Raw genomic sequence first — 25649 nt, forward strand, 5'->3', positions numbered from 1 at the left:
GCGGGGGGCTCCAATTGGTCAGGAGCGTGGCGGGCGCTGATTGGACCACGTTCCTCTGCTCCCCTGTTTCCACCAACGAGCGCCCGTGGCCGGAGCGTGCGTGGGGCTGACGCGGAAATCCGAATGGAGCTCGCGGGCCGGTTGCTACGGGGCCCGGGGTGGGGCGAGCGCGCTGCGCGCGGCCGGCGCTGCCGTGGCTGAGGCGGGCTGGGTGCCGCGGCTGGGGCCGCCCCGCTCCGTCTCCCCGGGGCTCCCCGCGCCCTCGCCATGGGGCCCGGCCCCGCGTCTCGCCCGGGCCGGCCGCCGCTGGCCGTGGGGCTCTGCGCTGCCCTCTTGATGCTGCTGCCGCCCGCCCTGGGCGCTGGCGACCGGCGACGCCTGGCGTGCTCCACCTGCCGGGGCATGGTGGACAGGTTCAACCAGGTGGGCGGTGGGGCCGAGGGGCCGAGGGGAGGCCGGCGGCGGGCGGCCTGGCTGTGGGGCAGGGGGCGGCAGGCGGGGGCTCCCCGGCGAGGAGCCGCCGGGCAGCCTGAGGTGTGGTGGCAGCGGCGCAGGCCGCTCCGCGCCTGCCGCGCTGGGTGAGGGGCGCCCCCGGCCTCCGGGCCGGTCAGCCACAGCGGGTGCGAAGGGGTGCCGGGCCCGCCAGAAAGCCGGCGGCACCGGTGCGGGTCTGCGGCCCTCGCGGCTGCCCAGCTCTCCGCCCCGCAGCTTCTCAAGCCCCTCGGCCGAACTCCGGGAGCGCTTCCGCCGGGTGCGCCGTTACTGACAGCGTCTAGCCAAGCTGATGCACGGCAGCAGTTTGCTCCCGGCTTCGGTAGCAGTTGGAGTCCTTAGGTCGGTGGGTTACAAAGCTCCTTCAGCTTTGCTATCAAAGGTATTTCGGCGCTTTAGTGCGAAAAGACTGGCTGTAGCGTGCCCGGGTCCATGAGGAGTGCTGATGGAAAACATCATCCCCCTACAATTCTCTGTCTGTTGCCACTCGCAACAGCTCTGCATTGTGGCACAGTAAATTTAACGTAGGCAGCAAGGGGCTGCTTTGGCTTGTGAAGATACTTAATACTCTTTGTACGTGTATTCACTGTGGGAGGCTTGGCAGATCACTTTAACTGCAGAGATTTTTTGCAAGGTATGGTTTGATAGGCATTGGCTGTGACTCGGGGAAGTTGTGCTGATCACAGTGAATTATCCTGTTGTATGGTTGTGTGTTTAAGTTACAACATAATGAAGATCGGGCTAAGTACTATCAAAACTGAGTGAAGTAGAGGTCCTGTTCAACTGATTAATAAAGTTCCTGAGAACTTAAAGGGGAAGGGTATGTTTTTTGATGTAAATGAAGACTGTAACAAGGCCTTGTTTACGCGTTATGAAAATTGAGTCATGTTGTGCTATAACCTACGTTTTCTCACTTTTCATGTTGTTGCTAGCTGTTTCTTTTACTTAGCAGTTTGATCAGCAGCTTCAGAGCTTAACTGAAGTTTCTGCATGGCGCTTCTCACAATTTTCATATAAGCATTTACTATTGCCCTTAATTTTTGTTAGAAACAAACCCTATGTAACTTTCATTCTTTTGGTACTTTTCATTTGTAGGGATTAGCAGATACAGCTAAAAAGAACTTTGGTGGTGGAAACACTGCTTGGGAAGAGAAGACGCTGTCAAAGTATGAGTCCAGGTAAGCTGTCTCAGGACTTCTCATTTGGTTACATTTCGAGTCTACTACGTGTAACTTCACTGTACCAATGTTTGTCTGGAACATAAATATTGAACGTTGCAGATAAAGTTTCACGTGTCCAAGCTTTAAATTCTTATCGATTAAAATGTAACATTACACTGTAAAGTGAAAATTACCCTAAAGACTGAACCCCCTTATTAATGCCTTTACTTGTCTTGTTTCTGAAAATAACAAAAATTAATACTGTCATTGGTCATAGTAGGTTTTTTTCCTATTTACCCATCAAAGTCCTAAAATAATGATCTTAAATAATGGTCAATAGTTAATTGATAGTCATAAAAAGTGTGGAGTACTGCACTACTTGTTTTAGAATTAAAGCAGTATCTCTTCCCTAGTCATCACTATTTCAGTGCCAAACAGAAAACTAGAAGAGGTGCAGATTACTGTACTCTTTTGTATATATGTGTGATTACTTAGCAAAGTGATCTGGTATCTTTCTTCCAAATTTCAAATTCACTTTTTAATCTTAGTTGGAGCATTGAGATGTAAGGGTGAGATTTCTGAACCTCAGTTACTGTGAGCTTTGTGGGCTTGTATCAAATATTAATAATACGTGAAATTTATTGTTGAACTTAGGAGAAAAATACTGCACTTAAAATTTGCTGGGAAGCTAAAAATCTATCAAACGTGCAATCTGCAGACATAATGAATGCAAGCAAGCCAAAGTGGTTCTTGTGGTCATCCTTCTAATTTTTTAGTTGAAGTAATGTTTGTTAGTTCTTTATTCTGGTATTTGCTTTGTTTTGGAACTAATTCAGAACACACCATAAACTGATAAAGTATTCTAGTCTGAAGTCTAGCTTCTCTGTCATGTCTTGAGTGGTGTCAAATGTTTAAATTAAACTTATGATTTTCCTTCTCTGCTTGTAGTGAAATTCGTCTTGTAGAGATCATAGAGAATCTGTGCGACAGTAGTAACTTTGAATGTAACAACATGGTAGAAGAGCATGAAGAACAGATAGAGAAATGGTGGTTCAAACTGTAAGTATCATTTTTTTTTGTGGAGATCTTTGTGTGGATAAGTTATCTAAGAGGGTGAACTACTGATGTTAAATCTTGTGCCTGAACAATAGCAGTATCCTTCAAGAGTTGCCGTTGGGTACAGCTGGGTTCAGGCTGACTTCTAATAGCATGTGCTGCTGTACTGTGTTCTTTTTTATTTTCAATTCCGGAAGTGTTGCACCAAAACATGCAGTCTGGCTTCTCAAATACTGTCTGCTCAGTTACCAGTGGGGTGTTCAGGCAAACTAACATTGGAAAACTTTGAGGTTTATTACCTGTTTTGTTTTCCTTTGTCATAAAACTGCAAGGGACTCTTTGGTTCATATGGGGTTTTTGTTTATTTGCTTTTTTTTCCTGAAACATTATTTTGTTCTCCTGGCAATCAAAAAAATAGTTTATACTAATAAATCTAGAAGTTGGATCTCTTGAGGATGTGGTGTAGCAGCTGACTTTTCTATCTGCCTTCTAAGCTGGCCTGTGATTTCTGTTATAATTAAGCTTTTCGTATACCATTATAAAATATAATTAGTGCAGGGATGGCTTTGTAGCATTTAAATCTCTTAAGATCTTTTTTTTAGTTCCAAATCATGTTTCTTCTAAGTATGTTTTAACTACTTTAGACTGTCAGCACTCCCAATCAGCTAGAATTCAATAGGGTGAACTGCCATTATAACGTTTCATATCTGGATAAGGATTTTTGATAACCCACTTTGCTCTTAATGACTGCTTTATTGCTTTATCTTTTTACCTAACTATATAGGATTGTGTATACATTAACATGCCAGTTGAAGGGAGTAGAATAGCATTGCGTAGAATAGACTATTTCAGTTCAGGAAGGGACCTACAACAATCATCTAGTCCAACTGCCTGACCACTTCAGGTCTGACCAAAAGTTAAAGCATGTTATTAAGGGTGTTGTCCGAAAAGCGGATTCGTGCCCGGCGTGCAAGTAACTAATTCCACACGCTCAGGAGAGAGATTGTTTTATTCAGGCCTGGGTGCTCGGTGGACTTGCCACAAATCAAGCACACCTGGTCTAGTCACCTTTCTGTTTATATCCATGCCTCTCATACATATTTTAAATTTCTCTTTTACATATTCATTACATTTCCGAGAACTAATTATAATATTACATCATTTTAAACACATGCGCACTAAAGCCTTTAGGGTCTTCTTGAGGGTCTCGGGTGGTCTCTGGTGGTCGTTAAGGTAGTGAACTCTTCATGAACTTATTTCCTCTTTACCTTATAGGGTCGCAATTTGTCCCTGAGCCATGCTTGGACCACGTTTGTTTATAGTTTCCAAGGTTATTCTTCACTAGAGCCTAACGATGCTTCCAGGATACACAATTTAGACTAGTTACAATTCTACACACCTGCAAACACAACACCTGCTAGTTACCTAACTTCTAAGCAACAAGTCTTCATTGTTTAGAATTACAGAAGCAAACAGTAAAATTACAGAAGCGAGCAGTATGGAATAGTAGATACTGTACCTACTACATCAATTCCCCCCTTTGAGACTTATGATGTTGAGCATCATGAGTCTCACATCATTTAGTTATAAGCATTTGGTCTACAAAAAGACATACATTAAATCATACTACAAATAATGATAACTAAGGTGATGATCAGTATTGCAAATAAGAACAATTGTCTATGCTAATTTAAATTTGGAATTTCTATCTTATTTTGGCAATAGAAATTAGGATTCAGCTTTATTGATCGTCATAATTAATATCAACAGGCTTTATATCTTCTACTCCTAAAACTACAATTTCTTAATTAATTTGTTGGTTTTTTTTTTTTCCCCCTAACAATAAATATTTTAAATATCACAAATAATTTAACAACAGCTTTGATAACTCATCAAGTACGCCTTAAAGTTAATTTCAATGGTCCCTTAGGTATAGATGTCCACAGTTTAGGATATATTTTTTTTTTTTATTCTGGTGTGACATTTTTCTCCTATTACATGCATTTGTTTAGATCTTCTTGTTAGATTAAGGATCATAAGGTTTACCATACAAAATTTCAAATAAACTTACTTTTTTTCTAACTCTTGGGGTCACCCTAATTCTTAACAAGGCAAATGGTAAAGCTTCAATCTATTTCCACTGAGCTTCTGTATTTCAGGAATTTGTTTCTTTACTATTTGGTTCTTCACATTTTTAATAACCTCCGCTACAAAATGTAGGCCTCCATCAGAGGACATTCCTAAAGGGACTCCAAACCTTGAAATTATTTCTTTCAACAAATGTTTCACAACCTCTTTTGCCTTGTTGGTTTGACACGGGAAAGCTTCCGGCCATCCAGAGGAGGTATCTACCAATACCAATAGATACCGGTATTGGTTACATCGCATTGGTTACATACATGGTAACTCTGAAAAATCTATTTGCCAATATTCACCGGGAGTTATGCTTCTCTTTACCTCTCCAGGAGGGGGTCGGATTTGTATTTTCGGATTGTTCCTAAGACAAATTTCACATTCATTACTCACACTTTTAGCAATCAATAACATTTTAGTTCCTATCACATATCGTTTTACTGATTCCACCATTGCCTCTGTTCCCATATGTGTTTCAGCATGGGTTTTGACCATTAATTTCTTCATAATTTCAGGGGTTACTATACATTGTCCATGTGAAGTTATCCACCATCCTTGATCATTCTTCTTACAATGTAATAGCATAGCTAATTTATTTTCTTTCTCACTATAACTTAGGGATTCTACCTGAATTTCTTTTGATGGAATTAAAACATAAATCATAGTATTTAATGCTACACATTTAGTAGCCTCATCTGCTTTCTGATTTCCTTGTATTACTTTTGAATCCCTTTTTTGATGAGCCTTAGAATGAATCACTGTAACTTCTTTAGGTTTCTGCACTGCTTCCAACAAATTTAAAATCTTTGTTCCATATTTTATAAGGGTACTACTGGCAGACAAAAGTCTTCGTTCCTTCCATATTGCTCCATGAGCATGCACAACTCCAAAAGCATCTTTAGAATCTGTATAGATCTTGACTCTTTTACTTTTAGCCAAATTTAAGGCTTTTGTCAGGGTTATAATTTCTGCCTTCTGGGCGGATGTATTTGGAGGTAATGCTTTTATTTCTCGATCTTCAGTTAAAGTTACTGCGGCATAGCCAACCCTCCTTTCTCTTTTTGCAACAAAGCTGCTTCAGTAAATGATAGCAAAGCTGCTATCAGTAAATAATTCTTCATCTGGAGTTTGGAGAGGGACATCTTTCAGATCTGGCCTGCTGGCATATATCTGTTCAATGATTTGTAAACAATCATGGTTAAGATCACTCTCTTTTTCACTTAGCATTAAAGAGGCAGGATTTAAAATTGTTCTTCAGGGTCTTTGGTTGCCTCATACAATGGTTTTGCCATCAAACTATAATTTGGAATCCAAAGGTGACACCATCCAGCCATTTCTAGAAATCCTCTCAACTCTCTTTTGGATTGAGGGGGTGCCATCCTGCAAATGGCTTTTTTTTTATCATTTCCCAATCTTCGCTGTCCTTGGGAAATCTCAAACCCCAAATAAATTATAGTTTGTTTTGCAATTTGTGCTTTCTTCTCTGACACCCTATACCCAGTCATTTCCAAAAAGTTTAGGAGGCTAACAGTCTTTTCTTTGCAGATCTCAATAGTATCTGCTCCCAATAGGATGTCATAAACATACTGAAGGAGGGTGATTTGATCTTCCTTACCAGACCAGTGTTCCAGTTCCTTATTCAGAGCTGCTCCAAAGATGGTTGGGCTATTTTTAAACCCTTGTGGCAGCAAGGTCCAGCAGAGCTGAGTCTTCCTTCTAGTCGACGGATCTTCCCATTCGAAACCAAAAATCTTTTGACTGTTTTCTTCCAGAGTTATACAAAAGAAAGCATCTTTCAAATCTATAACAGAGAAATATGCATTTGATTCATTGACAGTTGTTAGCAGCGTATATGGATTAGGGACTACTGGATGAATGTCCACCAATAACTGGTTTATTGCTCTTAGATCTTGAACTAGCCTTGGTTATGTGGCGCTTTTTTTTTTCACTAGAAGGATAGGAGCATTATAATCAGATTGACATTCTCTTAAGTCCATATTTAAGAAAATTATTTATTATTGGTTCCAAACCTTTTCTGGTTTCTATACTAATAGGATATTGTTTCTTTCTTACCAGTCGAACTCCTGTTTTCAATTCAACTTTTACCGGTTCCACATTTTCCGCTCTTCCTGGTTTCTCTGTTGCCCAAACAAAAGGGTAAACTGCATCTTTAATCTCTTCTGGAATTTCTTCAGATTCATCTGTGTTTGTCTGTAATAAATAAACTTGGGCTTGCCAGGCATTAGCTTCAGGAAAATGAACTTGGATTTTTCTTTTTTTAAAGTTAATTTGTGCTCCCAATTTATTCAATAAATTCCGTCCTAAGAGAGGCATGGTGCATTCCGGTATATATAAAAATTCATGCATCAATGTTTTTCCTCCAATTTTATGTTTTAAAGGTTTCAAAAAAGGCCTTATCTTCTTCTTTCCCGTGACCCCAAGAATAGATACATTAAGTTTACTCTTTGGTCCTTTACATGTATTTATAACAGAATATTTTGCTCCAGTATCTACTAAAAAATCGACTACTTCATCTCCCAGCTTTACTGGAACCAGGGGCTCAGCTGGGAAATATCATTTTCTACCCTTGGTTCCCATCATTCAGAATCTCCTCCCATCATAAGTAAATCAGCTTCAGGTGGTATCTGCTGTGACTGAGTCACAACTGCTTCTTTGTTCTCTGGACACTCACTCTTCCAGTGTCCTTGTTTCTTACATACAGCACATTGATTAAATCCTAATGGGGTGTATTGTTTAAACATATCTCTACCTCCTCTACCTTTTCCTCTCAAATACCCTCTACCTCTACCTCTCAAATATCTTCTACCTCTTCTTCCAGCTGATCCTTGGGCATTTACAAAAGCAGCTGCTAGAATAGCAGCTTTTTGTTTCCTGTCTTTTATTTTTTCTTTTTCCTGATTTTTCTTTTCCTTTTCTTCCCTATTGTTATACACCTTATAAGCAATTTCAATTAACTGTGATATAGTCATTCCTGTAATCCCATCCACTTTCTGCAATTTCTTTCGAATATCTGGAGCAGCTTGCCCTACAAAGAAAGTAGTAAATATTGCTCTATTCTCATCACTCTCAGGATCTAAGTCTGTCCATTTCCTAGCTGCCTCACATAATCGTTCATAAAAGACGGATGGGTCCTCTGTTTTTCCTTGAATTATTTGAGTCAATTTTGCCAAATTCTTTGGGTGGGATATTCCATTCTTTACTCCATACAAAATTAATTGTTGATACTGTTTAATCATCAATTTCCCGTCATTGCTGTTGGGATTCCAATCTGGGTCTTAAGTTGGCATAAAATGAGCAGGACCTTCTCTTGCATTTATTCTCTCATTTTCCATATTTTCTTTTTCTAATACTACCCTCTTTTCTTCAGAAGTAAACAAATTATTCAAAAGAATTTGAATATCTTGCCAAACTGGATTATGATTTTCAATAATTGTTCGAAAAGATCTGTACACCTTTTCAGGATTTTCTCTATATGATCCTGCTAACTCTTTCCAATTCATTAAATCAGAAGGTGTAAATGGTACTTTCACAAATACTGGCTCCTCCCTTGGGCCCACTGCCTGGCAAAGGGGTGCTAACAATACAGACCCTTGCTGGGTTCTAGTCCTGCCAGTTATCAGACTAAAAGTATTGCTTCCTCTTGCTTCGGTTTCAGACGTTTCATTTTCATTTGGGGGTACTAACATTTGTGTATCCTCCTCTTCTTCTCCTAGTTTTAAACATCATTTTCCTATGCTACAAGCAGAACAACAATGCACTTTTGGTTCCTTATTTTCCATCATCATCATCATTACATTAGAATCTAAATGTAAAAGTTTACATTTTTTCCAAATTTCTTGATCACTTCTCAAAGAAAAAAAAACAAATTACATAAGATACCTCATAACATTAGTTGTAAAATAGTATTATATTGCAAGGTTCCCAATTCTGGCCATTTTTCCTCATCTTCTAATTTATACATTGGCCACCATTTAGTACAACATTCAATTAATTTATCCTTTCTCAAAGGATTACCCCCAAATTTTCCCCAATGTTTAATGATGCATCCTAAGGGGGAACAAGGTGTTACTTTTGATGGTTGAGCTCCCATACCTTTACCTAAAAAGAACGTTCTTAACCACAACTTCATATACTCCAGTCGTCACTGTCAAACGCATATGAATATACCGGTTTACCCCTGGCGCCTACAACTTCATATACTCCAGTCGTCACTGTCAAACGCATATGAATATACCTCTTTACCTGTGGCCACAATTCCTTACCAAATACATGCATGCACAATTTTATACCCCAGAACAATATCTCTTTTACCTTAGCGTTGCACCGTTGAGTCGCTCACCTGCTCTGGTTGGGGAGGATACTCACAGAGTCCCCGATCAAAAGGTCGGTGCGCGCTGGAGTCCAGAGAACAGGGTCTCCCCACCGAGAGCCGGCAAGTCGATCCGGGCAAGGCTTCACAGCAGTCCCATCTGGGTCGCCAAAAACTGTTGTCCGAAAAGCGGATTCGTGCCCGGCGTGCAAGTAACCAATTCCACACGCTCAGGAGAGAGATTGTTTTATTCAGGCCTGGGTGCTCGGTGGACTTGCCACAAATCAAGCACACCTGGTCTAGTCACCTTTCTGTTTATATCCATGCCTCTCATACATATTTTAAATTTCTCTTTTACATATTCATTACATTTCCGAGAACTAATTATAATATTACATCATTTTAAACACATGCGCACTAAAGCCTTTAGGGTCTTCTTGAGGGTCTCGGGTGGTCTCTGGTGGTCGTTAAGGTAGTGAACTCTTCATGAACTTATTTCCTCTTTACCTTATAGGGTCGCAATTTGTCCCTGAGCCATGCTTGGACCACGTTTGTTTATAGTTTCCAAGGTTATTCTTCACTAGAGCCTAACGATGCTTCTAGGATACACAATTTAGACTAGTTACAATTCTACACACCTGCAAACACAACACCTGCTAGTTACCTAACTTCTAAGCAACAAGTCTTCATTGTTTAGAATTACAGAAGCAAACAGTAAAATTACAGAAGCGAGCAGTATGGAATAGTAGATACTGTACCTACTACATCAAGGGCATTGTCCAAATGCCTCATAAACACTGACAGGCTTGGGGCATCGACCACCTCTCTAGGAAGCCTGTTCCAGTGTTTGACCACCCTCTTGATAAAGAAATGCTTCCTAATGTCCAGTCTAAACCTCCCCTGGCGCAGCTTTGAACCATTCCCACGCGTCCTATCACTGGATGCCAGGGAGAAGAGATCAGCACCTCCCTTTCCACTTCCCCTCCTCAGGAAGCTGTAGAGAGCAATGAGGTCACCCCTCAGCCTCCTTTTCTCCAAACTAGACAAGCCCAAAGTCCTTAGTCGCTATTCGTAGGACATGCCTTCCAGAAAGATGAGATGTGCAATCCAGAGTCCTAAATTTGTCTTAAATTTGCAAAACTGAAAGAAACGGGTCTTAAATTAGAGAATTTGACAAAGTAGACTTCCTAAAATAAACAAGACCGTTCATAAAATACATTGTTTTTTGGAAAGTTCCTGTATTTAATAGACCTTTTGACTGCAATTGATTGATTTTGCCTTCTGTCCTTTAATCTGCGATATCCAAATGTCATTCAGTTTCTGTGGTAGTTTCCAAAGACAGTTTCTTTGTCCATGAATACCTTAGATCTTTTTTCACAAGTTGTTACATTACATGTGGTACTTAGTAAATTTACTTTTCAGGGTGTGAGCCTTGGAGTCAGTATGGTCAGACGTAATAGTTTGGAAAGAGAAGCTGTACGTGCCTTGGGAGTCACTGAAGACTTCTGTCAGGCTACAGAATATCTAAGCCTTTCCTTTACTAAAGTTTTTGAGACTTCAGCATCAATGTGATGCTGAGATCTGTGAATTGTCATTCAGAACTGTAGTAGTCCTCATGCTTGCTTGCAAAATAATATCTAGCAATGTCATTCTTAATTGGGGGTATATGCTAGTGCTAAAGTAACACATAACTAACTTCTTAATATTAAAAAAAAATCCTTCTAAAATAATACTTGATTCATGCTAAAAAAGAGGAGAAATTTTAACAGGCACCCTATCGTCAGGTTGGCAATAATTTGAGCAAATGTTAATAGCTGTCCTGGGTTATCTTCTACATAGTTGAGATAAAGACACAGCAGTTATCTTTTAAGAGGAAAACATAAATAAGACCGTCTAAACTATATATAAACCTTCCCTAAAAATAAGGTGTTAAAAAAAAAAAGGAGGGGGGAGGGGTGAATATATGTGTCAAGATGAATTGATTTTATTGGTTGCTCTTATTTCACATTTTTCATAAATATAATCTATAAAATTTGAATAGATTCTGTTAATAGTATTGTTGTTTAAAAGGTAAATTCATCTCAAGTTGGAGGACAACTTCTAGAAATTGGTTCGTGAAATAAGATTGTCTTCAGAACAGAAAAAATAGGTTTCTAATCTGTCACGTGCAATAGATTTCTCTACTGCATTGTGGAGTTTCAGTTGTGTGAGCTGGATTTTAAAGAAGCTTCGTTCCTTTGATTGATAAGTGAATGTCTTTCATATACAGAAAGAAGAAGTATCCTGATTTGTTTAAGTGGTTTTGCATAGAAACAATAGAAGTTTGCTGCCCTGCTGGAACTTATGGACCAGATTGCCTTGGTAATTTTTCTTCTGAAAAACACAGTAGCAGATGTGTTCTTTTTACCTGTTTGTTTCAGTCTTCGTAACGTGGACAAATACATGAAGTATGATACGTTGTGCGAGACACCAGCTGCTGTGTAGTATGTACCTGCCTGCTGCCTGATAGTTAAGTAGCTGCGTTGTGAGTGTCCTGCCTGAAGAAAAGTCTTCCGGGCATGAAGTAATGTGCAAAGCTACCAGGGGTACTTACATGTGCAGAACCCATCTGATCTGATGCTCACATCCACACCTGACCCATGCTTAAAGGCTTTCTGTAACATCAATTCTGTTGTTCAGGTGGCCTTTCAGAAGCTATGTAGACAACAGTCCTTGACCAGTTTCAAGAGTAAAATGGCCAAAACACTGCTGGGGATTAAATGAAGAAATTCACAACTGAGGATTAGTTAAAAAGGCAGTGGGAGAAATTGGATAAAAATTGGTAGGAGACAATTGGATGAAAGTAAGGTCCTTGATGCAAAAGTGATAAAGGAGGTATTTTGGCCCCTGAAGTCTGTATAATTTATAAATCTCTAAAACCTTCTACCTTGTTAGAGATCAGCTTTGGCCTCTTATATTGTTTAAAATTAAGTGCCAATTCTACCAATACCAATCTAAATGATTGCTAGTAGGTTTTTCCAACTGCAGTATGAGCATTCACAGAAATCCAGAATAAAAAAGATACCAACTTTAGCCAGGAAGCTAGGAAAATAGATAAAATTCTAAGCCATGGTCTTTACCCAAAATTAAATTTATAACTGAACTTTCCTGGAGATTGTTTTGAGTTCCTCTTATACTTGAATATATTACTGAGTATTCCTTGTTGCAAGCCTTTTGGTTGCTCTCAAGGGAAAAAAGATTTTGGAAATTATATCATGGTTTAGTGTGACTTTTTTTTTTTTTTAAACTGTCTATGAAGAGGGAGGGACTTCAGGTGCTTGTGGTGAGAATAGGAAGTTATTTCCTTTAACTTCTGATTTAAAAGTATTTTTGATCCTTTTTAGCTTGTCATGGTGGATCGGAAAGACCTTGCCATGGAAATGGCCACTGTGATGGTGATGGTACCCGAGGTGGAGATGGCACATGTAGCTGTAACAAGGAGTATACAGGAGATTTTTGTTTGGACTGTTCTAATGGTTACTTCAGTACCTTGAGAAATGAGACGCATTCTGTTTGTACAGGTAACAAAGTCTTTGACACATGCTTAGATCTTTGTCTTCCTTTTTCAGTTTTTGTAAATAAAATTAGAAACAATTTAAACTGACAAATGTAAAAGCAAAAAATAATTGCAGTTTGGTTACTCAGCTTTAACCATAAATGACACGTCAGTCAGTTTGGTGGAATTCTAAGGTTTTGCTAAGTCATCCTGCTAGACTGCTCTTGATATTTTTTTTTTCTGCTTTAAATTAAGAAGCAGAATTCATCTATGTCATGAAGGAGGCGGGAGGGAAGAGCAAGCTTTGCCCCCTGCTCCCCCAAGTGCTGTATGAAAATCTTGAGCTGAAATTGCTGCATAGTGGACTACTCTGAAAGCTAGGTTTTCCTCATGCCTCAGATAAGCTTAACTGGAGTAAATGGGCATGGAAACAGCTGATCTGTACTGTAGACTACATAGATTCCAGTTAAGTATGTCTAGGCTTAATTTTGAAACAAAGTCAGGTCGTAGGAGTAAACTTTTTCAGTTGGTCAGATTTTCATCTGTTTTTACATCTTGAAGGAGATTCTACAGCAACTAAATCCTGACCATGGAGTCTAATAAGATTGTTTTTCAACACGATCTATGTTGGTTTTTTATCTGGCTGTGTAGTAATTCTTCTGTATGATTTGTTTTGTATTACAATATATAATGTGCATATGTTATATATTGTGTCTTTTATATATATACTACATGCATATATAATATATATAATATGCATATACAACTGGATTTCTAGTATGTTTCCTTAGGAAGTTCTTCAGACTAGTATCACTTCACACTGCTCTCATAGCTAGTTGCAAATGAAGTAGTCTGAGGATTCGTTAGTGGGAGTGCTGAGTCTAGAGGTTAAACTGTTGTCCTAACCCTGAGCGGCTGAGCAAAGTTTACCTTCTTGATCTCCTCTTCCCAAATATTTTGGAAATTGCACCTGCCACTTCTAGTCACTAGAATTTCATGGCACTCTGTTAAGTGGTGCAAACGACTGTAATTGCCAGGTTTGGCTTCCTGGGTGTTTGTTTTGGTTTGGTTTTTGTAGGATAGAGCTGCATTTTTGTAAATAGTATCTCCTTAAAGTCAAGATTTAATCTTGTGAATGGGAGAGTCAAGCTACCAAAATATGATGGCTTCAAGTGAATCCTAAATAAGGTTTTTTTAGAGAATTTGTGTGTCCAAACTTGTCTTGGAATCTCTCAACAAAGCTCAGATTGTAGTTTTCTCTTATCTCAGCCTGCCATGCTGCCTGTAAAACTTGTACTGGTTCAAGTAACAAGGACTGCCAAGACTGTAAAGAAGGCTGGATTAAAAATGAAGAAGCAGCTTGTGTGGGTGAGTAATGCTTGGTAGACTTCAAACAGGTTTTGTAGCAATGTTGGCTAGTGAGAATACATGACATCACATCAAGTTTTATTGTATTTTATGGAAGTGTTCTGTCAGTTTAGATTTCTGTAGTTTGTAGTTTCTCTCTTCCTAACTTGTTTCACATTGCAAGAAAGCAGTATTTCCTCCCCACTGATCACCTGGTGATTATAGTTGTCTTTATCAAACTGTTCACTGTATATCTTTTTAGTTTAGTGAAATACAGATGGCAGCAAGTGGGGCCTTGCTTTTAAGACAGGGTTTTTGTGTTTATTTGAATGCTAAACAGCACCCTGCTCTTGTTTTAAACTATTTTGTCAACTACTGGCAGATTCCTCTCAGCTTATCTACATATTTTGTAGTAATTGCACAATTGTCTTCACATTACTGTGTGTTTATAAATGCTCAACCGTAACAGCGTTCAAACATTTCACTAAAAGCCAGGCATACTAACTTTTCCTATTATTGGAGAGAAATACCGGGAGACATCAAACCCAGTGCTTCATTAATCTCTTGCCTGTTTCTTAGCATTTCTCTTGGTTTATGAGGAGATACGTATGAAACACTTAAAGAAAAACCCAAATACTAAAAATACTCCCAGTGTAGGAATGCACTAGGGGGAGAGTAACACATGCTGTTTAACTGGTTGAATTTGACCAGTTAAAGACCCTTAACATAATGTCTGGAAACAGTATCTTAGAAATTATGTGAACACTTTCTTTTTAAAAGTGCTAATGAGAACTAGGATTTGAGTTACAGCTCCTGCAATACCTGCTTAGGCAACCGTTGAACGCTTCAAGAGCGTTTTTAAAATGCTCCAGTATTGTCTTCTGTACAGCTGTTTTTTTCCAAATAATCATTACAACTGATTAAGAATAAATTAATTGAGTAATCAGTAGGAATGATGTCTGTAGCAACAGGATGAGATAGACAGCAAGGGGACTGAAATAGCCTTTCTCTGTCTGAATTTTTTAGTTGTGAGTACTGTTGTGCCCTTTCCTTGAAATCACAAGACTAGCATGTTTTAACTTCCCAGGTAGAACTGGTTTTCAGCTTGACTGATCCTAACCATAACTTGGCTTTCTCCAATTTACTTTGAGTAGAGAACTAAGCGGTGTATGTGTGTGCATTTTTGTAATTTTTTTTAATACCTTAAAAAGTTCCATGTCTTGGTAATATAGGAGTAGAGAAATGAACAGTATTCCAGAAGAGTAGTCTGTCTGCTTATTTGTTATGCTATTTGCATGAAAAGCATAAATGCATGCAAACACTGGCTTGAAAATGACAAGGATGGCAGGTATTCTGGAAGTTTTATTTAATTTGAGCTCTTGAATGTCTAAGTCTGTTAGTGTCATCACAAAACATCTTCTGAGGATCAGTTTTGATTTGTTAATGTAAGTTTAAGCTGAACGAAACAGTATATGTTACCATGTCACTTTTATGTCTAACGTTGCATATCTGATCCTGAACTCATTGTAACAATTACTCTCAATGCAGTCAGTTTAAGTTTATACTTCTGTGGGCCAGTTCTTCCAAGACCTCAAAGCATAGCATTCAAGTATTAATCTGGCTATGTAATCATGACTACTAGTTTAGGTAACTTCTCACTTTTTACCTTTCAGATTTAGATGAGTGTGCTGCTTCTCCTTGCAAAGATCACCAGTATTGTTTGAACACAGATGGATCTTTCTTATGCAAAGGTTTCTTTTTAATCTGCTATTGTACTTTATTGTCTAGAATCCTACTCTAATGCTAGAGGTAATGCTAGAAAGGGCGTGATACGCGGCATTTAGTACAGTGTGGTCCGGTCCTGACTGGGCATGGGGAGGATGAGGCTTTAGACCTATTGTATGAGGAAAGCAAGAGGTTTCTGGTTATTTCTACTCTGCTCTTGTGAGACCCCACCTGGAGTACTGTGTTCAGCTTTGGGGCCGCCAGCATAAGAAGGACATGGACCTGTTGGATCAGGTCTAGAGGAGGGCCACGAAAATGATCAGGGGGATGGAACACCTCTCCTGTGAGGACAGGCTGAGAGAGCTGGGGTTGTTTAGCCTAGAGAAGAGAAGGCTTTGGGGATACCTTATAGCAGCCTTCCAGTACTTAAAGGGGGCCTACAGGAGAGATGGGGAGGGACTCTTTACCGGGGAGTGTAGTGATAGGATGAGGGATAATGGTTTTAAACTGAAAGAGGGTAGACTTAGATAAAATATTAGGAAGAAATTCTTCACTGTGAGGATGGTAAGACACTGGAACAGGTTGCCCAGAGTTGTGCATGCCCCATCGCTGGAAGTGTTCAAGGCTAGGTTGGGTGGAGCTTTGAGCAACCTGGTCTAGTGAAGGTGTCCCTGCCCGTGGCAGGGGGGTTGGAACTAGATGATCTTTAAGGTCCCTTCCAACCCAAACCATTCTATGATTCTATGATTTCTCGTGTGGGTAAGCTGGCTGACTTTAAGGGTGGTACTTTAAACCTCAGATATATTAATTTTTATTTTTAAAATATTTTATCTTTAGCATGTGATACCAGCTGCGTAGGTTGCACAGGGGAAGGTTCTGACAAGTGTAAGACCTGTGCATCTGGATACATGAAGGAAGATGAAAAGTGTACAGGTTGGTGGATTTAGTAGTACATGATAGAACACCAGTTAGCTCACTCTTGGTTAGCCACACTGAGGAGCTGTTAAGTATGTTCGCATTTGTTTGCTTCAGTTTTCAAGCCTATCAGAATGAACCCAGTCATTCTGGTATTAGCAGCAAAGACTTTCTTTATAACTTCCTTTGTATTATTGAGCTAACATGCATGACAAGGCTTAAAGGTGAAATACTCCTACAAAAGGAACAAAGTATTTTATAGCGGGTTCAGGAAACAAATATATGAGTCTCTTGTCAGTTATCTACCACTTCATTAGACGTATGCATCTGTATTCGTTTTGTAACAGAAAGGCAGGAACACAATGTGGATTCTGTTGTCTTTCTGTTAATCCAATTAATGTCCAAGTTCAAATGATATTAATTCATAGTGAATTGTAACGTGAAATGATAGTAGAAAGAGTGAAATTAGAGTTTCTCTGTGGGGAAGAGCAAAAGGCATGCACAATATTAAGTAGCCGTTAACTATAATGATGTAGTATTTACAGACTCACTTCTCTTTAGTTGTATTTTGATGGCATCAGTAGAAAATGACTATGGGAAATCTTCAGTAGATTAAGACGAGTGCTGTTGCTTAATTCATTTCCCCACATTGGGGCCTGCAAAGCATAAAAAAAACAGTACTATATGAATAAATTTGAAACACAGTCTAAATCGTGAAGAACCGTAACAGGTTATTTTAACAGAAGTTAAATCTGTTGCAGCAGCATTCTGTTGCTCAGTATTTTTTATATTTGAATAGAATTTTGTTTCTATGACTAAGCACAAGTAAGTTTTATAACAAAATAACAGCAGTGGACTCTTTCTTTCCCTGTCCTATCTCTAGATATAGATGAATGTAACCTTCCTGAAAAGGTCTGCGTGAAAGAGAATCAAGACTGTGTTAATACTTCAGGTAGTTACAAGTGTGTATGTTCAGAAGGGTTTGAGGATAAGGATGGAACATGTGTTCAAATTGTAAAAACAGGCAAGTGGCTTTTCAATGACAGATTTTTAAAAAATATGCTATATTGACAACTTGGAGGTGTATTTCTGTCTAAGGGTCTAGTTGCTTGTAAACTCTTCTGTGTAACTCCTTATCTTCCTACAGCTGTGGTCTGTGTCAAATAGTTTGTGGTGTAGGCCATATTCTGGCATGCATTTTTTCTTCCTTAAAGACAGTGGATTTTTTTTAAACATGCTGTTCTTGTGTTGATTTTTTTTTTTGCTTAACTCAAGGTTGTGTTTGTAAGTCACTTAGGTGGCTGGCTTCATTACATAAAGTGAACTAGCAAATTACTGCTATCATAAAAAGGAGGTCTTCCTCCTCCCCACTTTTTTTCCTTTATCATTAATTATAATGACTTAAGGTTTTATCTGATCACATGCAAGCTCCTTCAACTCACTGAAACCTCAGAAAATTAAGCAGAATTCTTTTTGCTGGATGAGCGAGCTGAATTTGTTTATTTTGTCATCACAAAAGTGCCAGAGCTGGTGTGAAGGTGAATATGGAGAAGACATCCACCTTTCAGTAGTAGGGGACTGTTTAGTTTGACTTAAACTATACCTTCAGTCAAGAAATTCAAGTGTAGTTTGCTCTAGGATGTATGATACATTATGGACAGAATTACGTTCATTAGTGTTTCATTACTCCGTCTAGGCTTTTTTTACAATTCCAAAGTGAAAGATAGGATGATTTTGCAATAAAGGTTGTGGGAGAACAGACAAGAGACACTCAATTTCATACCTTTATTTTCTTTCTACTTCTTAGCTTGTTTGTTTGGGTTTTTTTTGTTCCCCCCTGCCCCTCCCTGACTGCGTTTTCATCTTGTACTAATAAGTTGTAAAGATCTATGTAGTATTGCTACTCAAGGGCATTCAGTTCAGACCTTATATACCCAGTACCTTATATACCCAGTTATTAGTCCTTTAAAATCAGTTATGCGTTTTTCCTGTGCAGATACTCAGGATATGAGTTGCTATGTTTTTTTAATATGGCCTAACATTTTATGAGAATAAAAGCAAAATGAAGAGTTGACAAATTGGCTTAGCTTTTTTCTTAGATTAATGCTTCTGCCAATAAAATTGCTCTGCTTTTTTAAAGGCTGTTTTAACATCTGAACTGAGCAGTTTGTACTATAGAAAATAATTCTGAGTAATACTTGCTTTTTGTTTTCAAATACCAGAATTTCTTCTGACAGGTCATGTGGAAAGGAGAAAGTTCACTGTGAATAGCTGAAAACAAAAGCTTAGAATAGAAATAGCTGTGCTGCTTTTTTCTTCCACTGACAATATCATACCAGTTTATTTGAAATGTTTTGTATGCATCTAGTAAAAAAAAAAGAAAAATTATAAGCTTGGACTAGGAGGATGATGCAAGTAGCTCTTCCGTAAGGCTTTATTGCTTCTCTGGTCTTGATAAATATGTTGATTTGGGTTTCTCTTTAAAAAAATTCCTAATGTCAAAAATTATATGGTATAATTAATAATATATTTGTATTCTAATTATGATACTTAATTTCACAGGAGAGGAAGTAGAGAGTGAAACAACTGAGCCTTCACCTGCTGGACATGATGACTTATGATCTGCATTCAGAACCAAAAGACATTCCTATCTAAAGTTTTAAATTATTGGACTAAGCCTCTGCTAGCTGACATACTGTGGAAATGGTATTAAATATGCAGGTTGCCATTAAGATTTTTTTTTTAATGGTGATAAACTGCTCTTTAAGCTGCATTTCTTTATTCTTAAATGCCACTTTTTATAGAATTCTTCAAGAACAACACTCTAGATGGGTTAGTATAAAATTTGAATTAACATAACATTGTGCCCAGCAATTGTAAACAATTTGCAGGTTTCTCATTCTAGTGCCTACTGAAAACTATCATTTGGAAGGACTTAGTTGCACTTCATAATTCAAGAAAAATTTAGACTGAAGTTTGGTGTTTCTTGACATGAGAAATATTTCTGTAACTGAAATACAGCTTTTAGAAATTGTCAAAGGGAATCTCTTTGGGGGGAAGCACTGTTCCCTTAAACAAAATAGAATGCCTAATACTGCATTCAATAAAAGTTTATTTTGTTGGAATGTGCCTTAAAAATTTTTAAGATGTTAATACCTTGCTGTGTTGTCATGTCTATTTTTCATTTAGGCATTGAAGGGGGGGGGGGAGAAAAAAAAACCAACCCACAAAAAACCCCACCACAAAAACAAAAACCCAGAACGTTGTAAGCACTGTATTTCAGTTCAGCACTGAATTCCAGCACTCAGTTGTGCTGGAATGTATGGGGGGGGGGGGGGGGGAAGAAAAACCCAACAGAAAACACACACACACACTTTCCTGTAAAGGAAGAATTATGTCAAACTTAAACAACTTTGCAAAGATAGGTAGAGAAGTCTTTCTTCCAGATACTTGCATTAAGTATGTAAACTAGTTTATACAGTGATGAAAAGTAAGTTTGGCTAACACTTGCACTCTGTGGTTCACAGTTGTTATATGAGTAGTCTCTAGAATTGATGAATACATGACTTTCACTACAGTCTACTGCTGCATGTAATAGCTTCCTGTCTTTTTCAGAGCAAGCACACTCCAATCAATTTATCTTGTTGTCTCTTGTGCCATTTCAGAGGGAAAGCTAATAAGCGTAGCATAGACACAATTTCCTACGTGTTGTCCCTAAGCTTAAAGGCAAGTATAAGAGCTAAAACTGGTATATTCTGCAGGACCATCACAGCTGTAAATAAGCTAAGGACCATCCAGGTACAGTATTTAAAGTTCTGATGGAAGTGAGTAAAGTGTGGAATACATTGCGGTGGTGGATACAGGGAACATAAAGAGGGATTACAGAATACAGCTAAAAAGAGCATAGTTTAGGCTTGGCTATGAAGAAGTTATAAACACTACCCTGAGGTAAGTGGAAATAAAAAGGGTATGAATAGGATTGACCTGTTGAGCAGTGAAGGCCAAACACCTTCTGTATACTTCTGAAGACTTCTTTGTTCAGATTAAGTCACAGTTCAGTTTGTAAACAGTGCATGTAGGATTTGTATGTGCAATAGATATTTAGGTGAATATCGTACAAAAAAGGATTCTGTTGGATTCTTATGTTAAAAGCTGTCTAAGCTGATCTTGTGTGCTGTAGTTTAAATACCCAATGGTATTAAAGTATCTGTAACAGTTTTCTTTAAGTTATTTTCCTTCAGCTGTTATATCTAGATGTTTCTTAATTTGCCAGTCTGAGAATGAAAACTTCAGTGCTTTCTCAGCTGTAATTGCCAGAGATGGGCCTATATGCCACATATCTTTCAAGTTGTAGGGTAGGTGTTGTATTTAATAAGTGCTAAATTAAAAGGAGGAAAAAGTAGGCAGTTTCGGGAGCACGGGGAATACAACTCAAGGATCTTTAGGTTTTTTTAGTACAAGTGTAGGCAGTTACAGTAATATTAGGCATTAAGGATCTTACAGGAGTATAGCTTGTCTTTGTTGCTCAGTTATTGACACTTAACTCCCAGGTGTTCCATATGATAGTCTGAATAGTCCTTGTTAATAGTAACATGAAATGTCAGTTCTGTGTAGAAACTACCATCAATTCATACTCAACGGAATTGTCTCTCCAGTATGAACTCTTCTATTAATGTTTCAAGCCTGAAATAATGCTTCCTCATATGAAGAAGAACTTGCTATTCTAACTTCCCTTCAAGTAATTTGGGACTCTGGGGGGATACCTGATGAGGTTCTTTAACTACACTGTGGAAGCATTTGCTTTCCGTTTTCTCCCCCACCAAGCTCTGGACAAAAAGCCCTAACCAAATTGGTCCTAGTTAAGCTCAACTCTGGGATGAAGTAATGAAAAACAAAGATTTCAAGAATTTGTTTTTTCTCTGGTGATAGAGAGGAGAAATTCTTCCTACCCTGTCCTGCAAAAGTAATGAGAGTAGTCTGATATAACCAAACTGTTGTTCAGTTGTGGAGAATAGTGTTTTCAGCTTTCCATTACCACAGTAGAATCATCAGAGTGGTGTTCCCTAGGAAACATGGATGTGGTACCTGGATATTAGGAGTCACTAATATCTTTTTTCCTCAATCCTCCCACTCCCCTGCCCCCTGATTATTTGCACCTATCGCTCTGCATTAAATTATTGTGGATAAACTTGATAAGTCAGGGGTCCAGAATGGTGAATTCAAATATTTAGAGCTTTCTCTGAAGGAGTATTGACCAAGTTATGTACTTGATAAATATTTAACACTGTGCTACTGCCTCATGCCGTCTCAATGCTGAGTTTCTAAAGAGTTAGTCTTTCTGTTTTATTCTGCATCCTCATTTTACTACTTCAGACTGTAATTACTGCTCTGTTTTAGAGGTTGGAACTAAAAATTGTTTTGACTGAATTTATTCTTTTTTTTATTTTTTCCCCTCTGCCTTGAATAGTCGGGATGGGACTCTTGGTTGTCTTGGGTTTTGCCCCTCGTAATCAGAATGAAGGGAGTGGGAGAGCAGGATTTAAACTGATTAGTAGAAACTGGCAATGAAGGTGTTTGAGTTAACCAAACCAGTCCAGGGTATGAATGCTTTCTACTGTATGTGTTAACAGCTTAGTGCTAAAAAAAGTGAGCTGTTGCCATTAAATTTTTCATTACATTGTAAGGCGATCTGGTTATGTAGTACAAGACTTTGTACTTACGGTTGCCTGGAATTACGGGTCTCATTTCAAACTATACAAATATGTTGGTAAATATTTCAGAAGTGATCTGAGATATCCAACAAACAAGATTTGTGCTTTAGTGAAGTGTTGGTTAGGTACTTTTGTAATAAATACCAAGGTGAACCTTGAACTTCTAGATTCACACCTATTACTTTGTAAACTTCATACTGTGTGGTATCAAACTAAAAACAGCATCCCTTTTGCTAGTTTTTCTTGTTACTTCTTTGGGGTTTCTTGACCGAAGACTAAGCGCTTTTTGCAATGGGAAATACACTATTCGGTACCATCTTAGCACTTTAAAGGACAAAGTTCGCTGGTATGTTATAGCTGGACTCCATAGAAGGTCCAGGAACACTTTCCAGGAACAAGCAAACCTACAGACCGGCATGTTTCAATTAAAACTCTAAACAAGGCCAGGAAAGCAGTCTCAAGTATGCAGCATGTATACCACAATCCTCTTGCAGTGTCTAAACTTAGGAATCAAAGTTTGTGCTGAAGTGTGTTCATCTGAGCATTGGGACATAATACTGAATTTATTCTTTGGTGTGAATTCCCAGCATGTCTATCATAGACACTGAGTTCTCTGTAAAGTATAATACCATCCACTCATAAATAGGGTAAAAGAACTCTGTTTTGCAGAATAACTTGATTTAGGTAATTCAGGAAGTCTGAGATCACCTGAAAGGGTTCAAATCCCTATTTTTTTTCTCAGGAGAGATGCCAAAGCCCATAGGTTATAGACAAGATCAGGATACATGTCACTGTAGAATATATGGGATATATTGTACAAACACAACACTATGGTTGACAAGGACTGATCATACATCGTTCTAGCATGTATGGGAGAGGTACCCTTCAGTGAGGCAGTTGTCATTGTTAGCCTTTGAACTGATATTTGCAAGTTGAAAAAGCACCAAGAGTTGTGAAAATCACCAAATCACATTTTGAGTGTTAAGCTCTCAGTGTATACAGCACGAGGTGCATATGTTAAGACAATTCTCCCTGACAGAGTGTGCCCTGCCTTTCAAGTTGCTTTCAGACCATTCTTAATACAGAAAAGGTTAGGCATACAAATAATTCAAACTTGCCTTAAAAAGTGATTAATTGAAAAGAATGCATAGGGAGGAAAAAAAAAAAGCTTTAAAAAAAAAAACCCAAGCAGTGTTCTGGATCATATATAGCAATAATATAAAAGACAGTTCTCCATAATGGTCCTAGCTGATCTCCTGATACCCCTCCCTTTCCTTCCCTCTATCGGTCTGCCCTGGGTTATTTTTTGAGATTATATTTTATCTGTTCTGGAAGGAAACTTCTGAGGTTATTCAAAGCAACTGTCTGTGCTTTTTTTTCCTTCCTTGGATCAAAATGGAAATTTCCTCATCTTTTTCAGCAACTTCACACCATGTCTAACTTTCTGGTTTCAGTTCCAATGTTAATCCAAATATGATCTGTGGATAGAGCTCAAATATGTTTGCAAGGATCTTGGTTTTTCTTAGATTTCTCTTAGAATTAGATGCTCTTCAAATCACTTGCTAGTTCTACTCTAGTAGGGCTTTGGCTTTCTTGACCCCATCGCTTCATGCTAAGACTGTGTCTCTGTATTCCTCCTGGCTCACTTGCCCCTATTTCCACCTCGTGTTCCTTTTTACGTCTTGAGTTTAGTCAGGAGCTGCTTGTTCATTCGTTCTGGTTTCCTGCCATCTTTGCTTGATTTCCCACGCATCAGGATTGGAGAAGGCGATCACTGAAAATCAACCTCTGGACCCTTCTTCTGTCTAGGACTGTCTGCCTTAGCTTCCCTTCCAAGCAGATCCCTGAACAGGCCAAGGTCTACTCTCCTGATGTCAAGGGTTATGATCATGCTATTGCTTTGATGGCAAAATGGTATTTGGTTACACTAGTTGGTCTGCTGCTGAGGTAAAAATATTGTCTCTCTACTTAAGGATGCTTTTTTGTTGAATTTGACCTTCCTAGTTTAGCCTTTGTCAGTAGGGAGACTGTAGACTCTTTGGGGCTGAGGGTCATCTTTTTGGATTGCTTTTGTTTAGAGTCATGCCGTAATCCTCACCCATTCCCCAGTTTGCATCATAGCATCTGATATGTAGGATCCGCATCTACCACTACATCCACTAGTGCAGAAACTGCTTGAGTAGTAGCTGGGAAGTTGTTCAGCTAGGAGAAACATTCTTGCTAAATTCTTCTGTATTCACAGGGCACAGGAAGTCCAAGACGGGAAAAAAAAAAGGAAAAAGTTGGATTTCATACCAGCTGTAAGATGAATGCTCAAGTTAAACTTGTTAATGTTGGGACAATCATCTTGAAATACATCTTGGGGCTGCTATGTCAGTATTTCTAAGCATATTTGTGAAATTATTATGGATACTTTGGTGATGGTACTTCATGTTTTGCAAATCTGTTCATGTAGTATAATCTATCATTTTGATAGGTTATATATACAGTAACTTTATAAATCCAGTACTTTCTGTCCTCTTTTTGACATATATCATACCTGGACTAAGCATATTTATCTTCCTTGAGTTAAAAAGAAAAGGCACCTTAAATTAAATCTGTCCTGCTTCACATTAATTTTTTCAATGACTTCTAGGAATCTAGTCTGGATCCTGTTTTTCTTACCCATTCTGTGTACCTGTAAGAAGTTATTTCTAATGAAAAAAAAAACAACATTGTTTTCCTTTAATATTTCTTAGTTAAAAAAAAAAAAGTTTGGCTTTTTTTAAATAAAGGAGACGGAGGAGGAAAGAGGAACACACACTTTAAAACCAATAAAGAAGGTGGCCTACCTACGGGTTTTTTTGTTTTGTTTTCTTTTGTTTCTAGATAAAAGAGTCTGCCCAAAAAAGGGATGTGTGAATAAATTATTCAGTATTCTAACAGGAGAGAGTTTGTGGGTCATCTTATTCTTCCCTTGCCAGTGTGGAATTTTTCTCTGTGCCATTTGGAAATGCAGTATCTAATTGCAAAATTGCTGATGTAATGTCTTTTCCATCATTCCCTATTATTTTATCTATCAGAACATATTGTCAGGTGCTCATTTGATAGTAATTGTTTTTAATGACTAGTACAATAAATAAGAACCCTCCCACATGCAGCTGTGATCATGGCCTTATTTGTTTGAGGTAATGCACAGACACAAGAGATGGTCCTATATAAGATCTTTGCTTTGCAAACGGTGGAAGAGGAACAGATTCAGGGAA

The 25649-nt window shown here is 38.6% G+C and overlaps 1 protein-coding gene across 2 annotated transcripts; it reads left to right on the top strand.

The window, feature by feature from the left end:
* The first annotated feature begins 160 nt into the window (after nt 1–160).
* On the top strand, nt 161–19846 carry CRELD2 (CRELD disulfide isomerase 2). Of its 2 annotated transcripts, none has more exons than XM_075146387.1 (10): nt 161–423; nt 1588–1670; nt 2601–2711; nt 11441–11532; nt 12555–12731; nt 13976–14074; nt 15727–15804; nt 16616–16711; nt 17577–17717; nt 19256–19846. In XM_075146387.1, the coding sequence occupies exons 1-10, from the start codon at nt 268–270 to the stop codon at nt 19312–19314; spliced, it is 1092 nt and encodes a 363-aa protein (XP_075002488.1). In that variant the 5' UTR covers nt 161–267; the 3' UTR covers nt 19315–19846. The 2 variants fall into 2 exon arrangements, with proteins under 2 accessions (XP_075002488.1, XP_075002498.1); XM_075146397.1 differs by having other exon boundaries at nt 177–423; nt 17577–17645.
* The last annotated feature ends 5803 nt before the right edge of the window (nt 19847–25649 follow it).

Source organism: Calonectris borealis, chromosome 1 (genome assembly GCF_964195595.1).
Source record: "Calonectris borealis chromosome 1, bCalBor7.hap1.2, whole genome shotgun sequence".
NCBI classification, from domain to species: domain Eukaryota; kingdom Metazoa; phylum Chordata; class Aves; order Procellariiformes; family Procellariidae; genus Calonectris; species Calonectris borealis.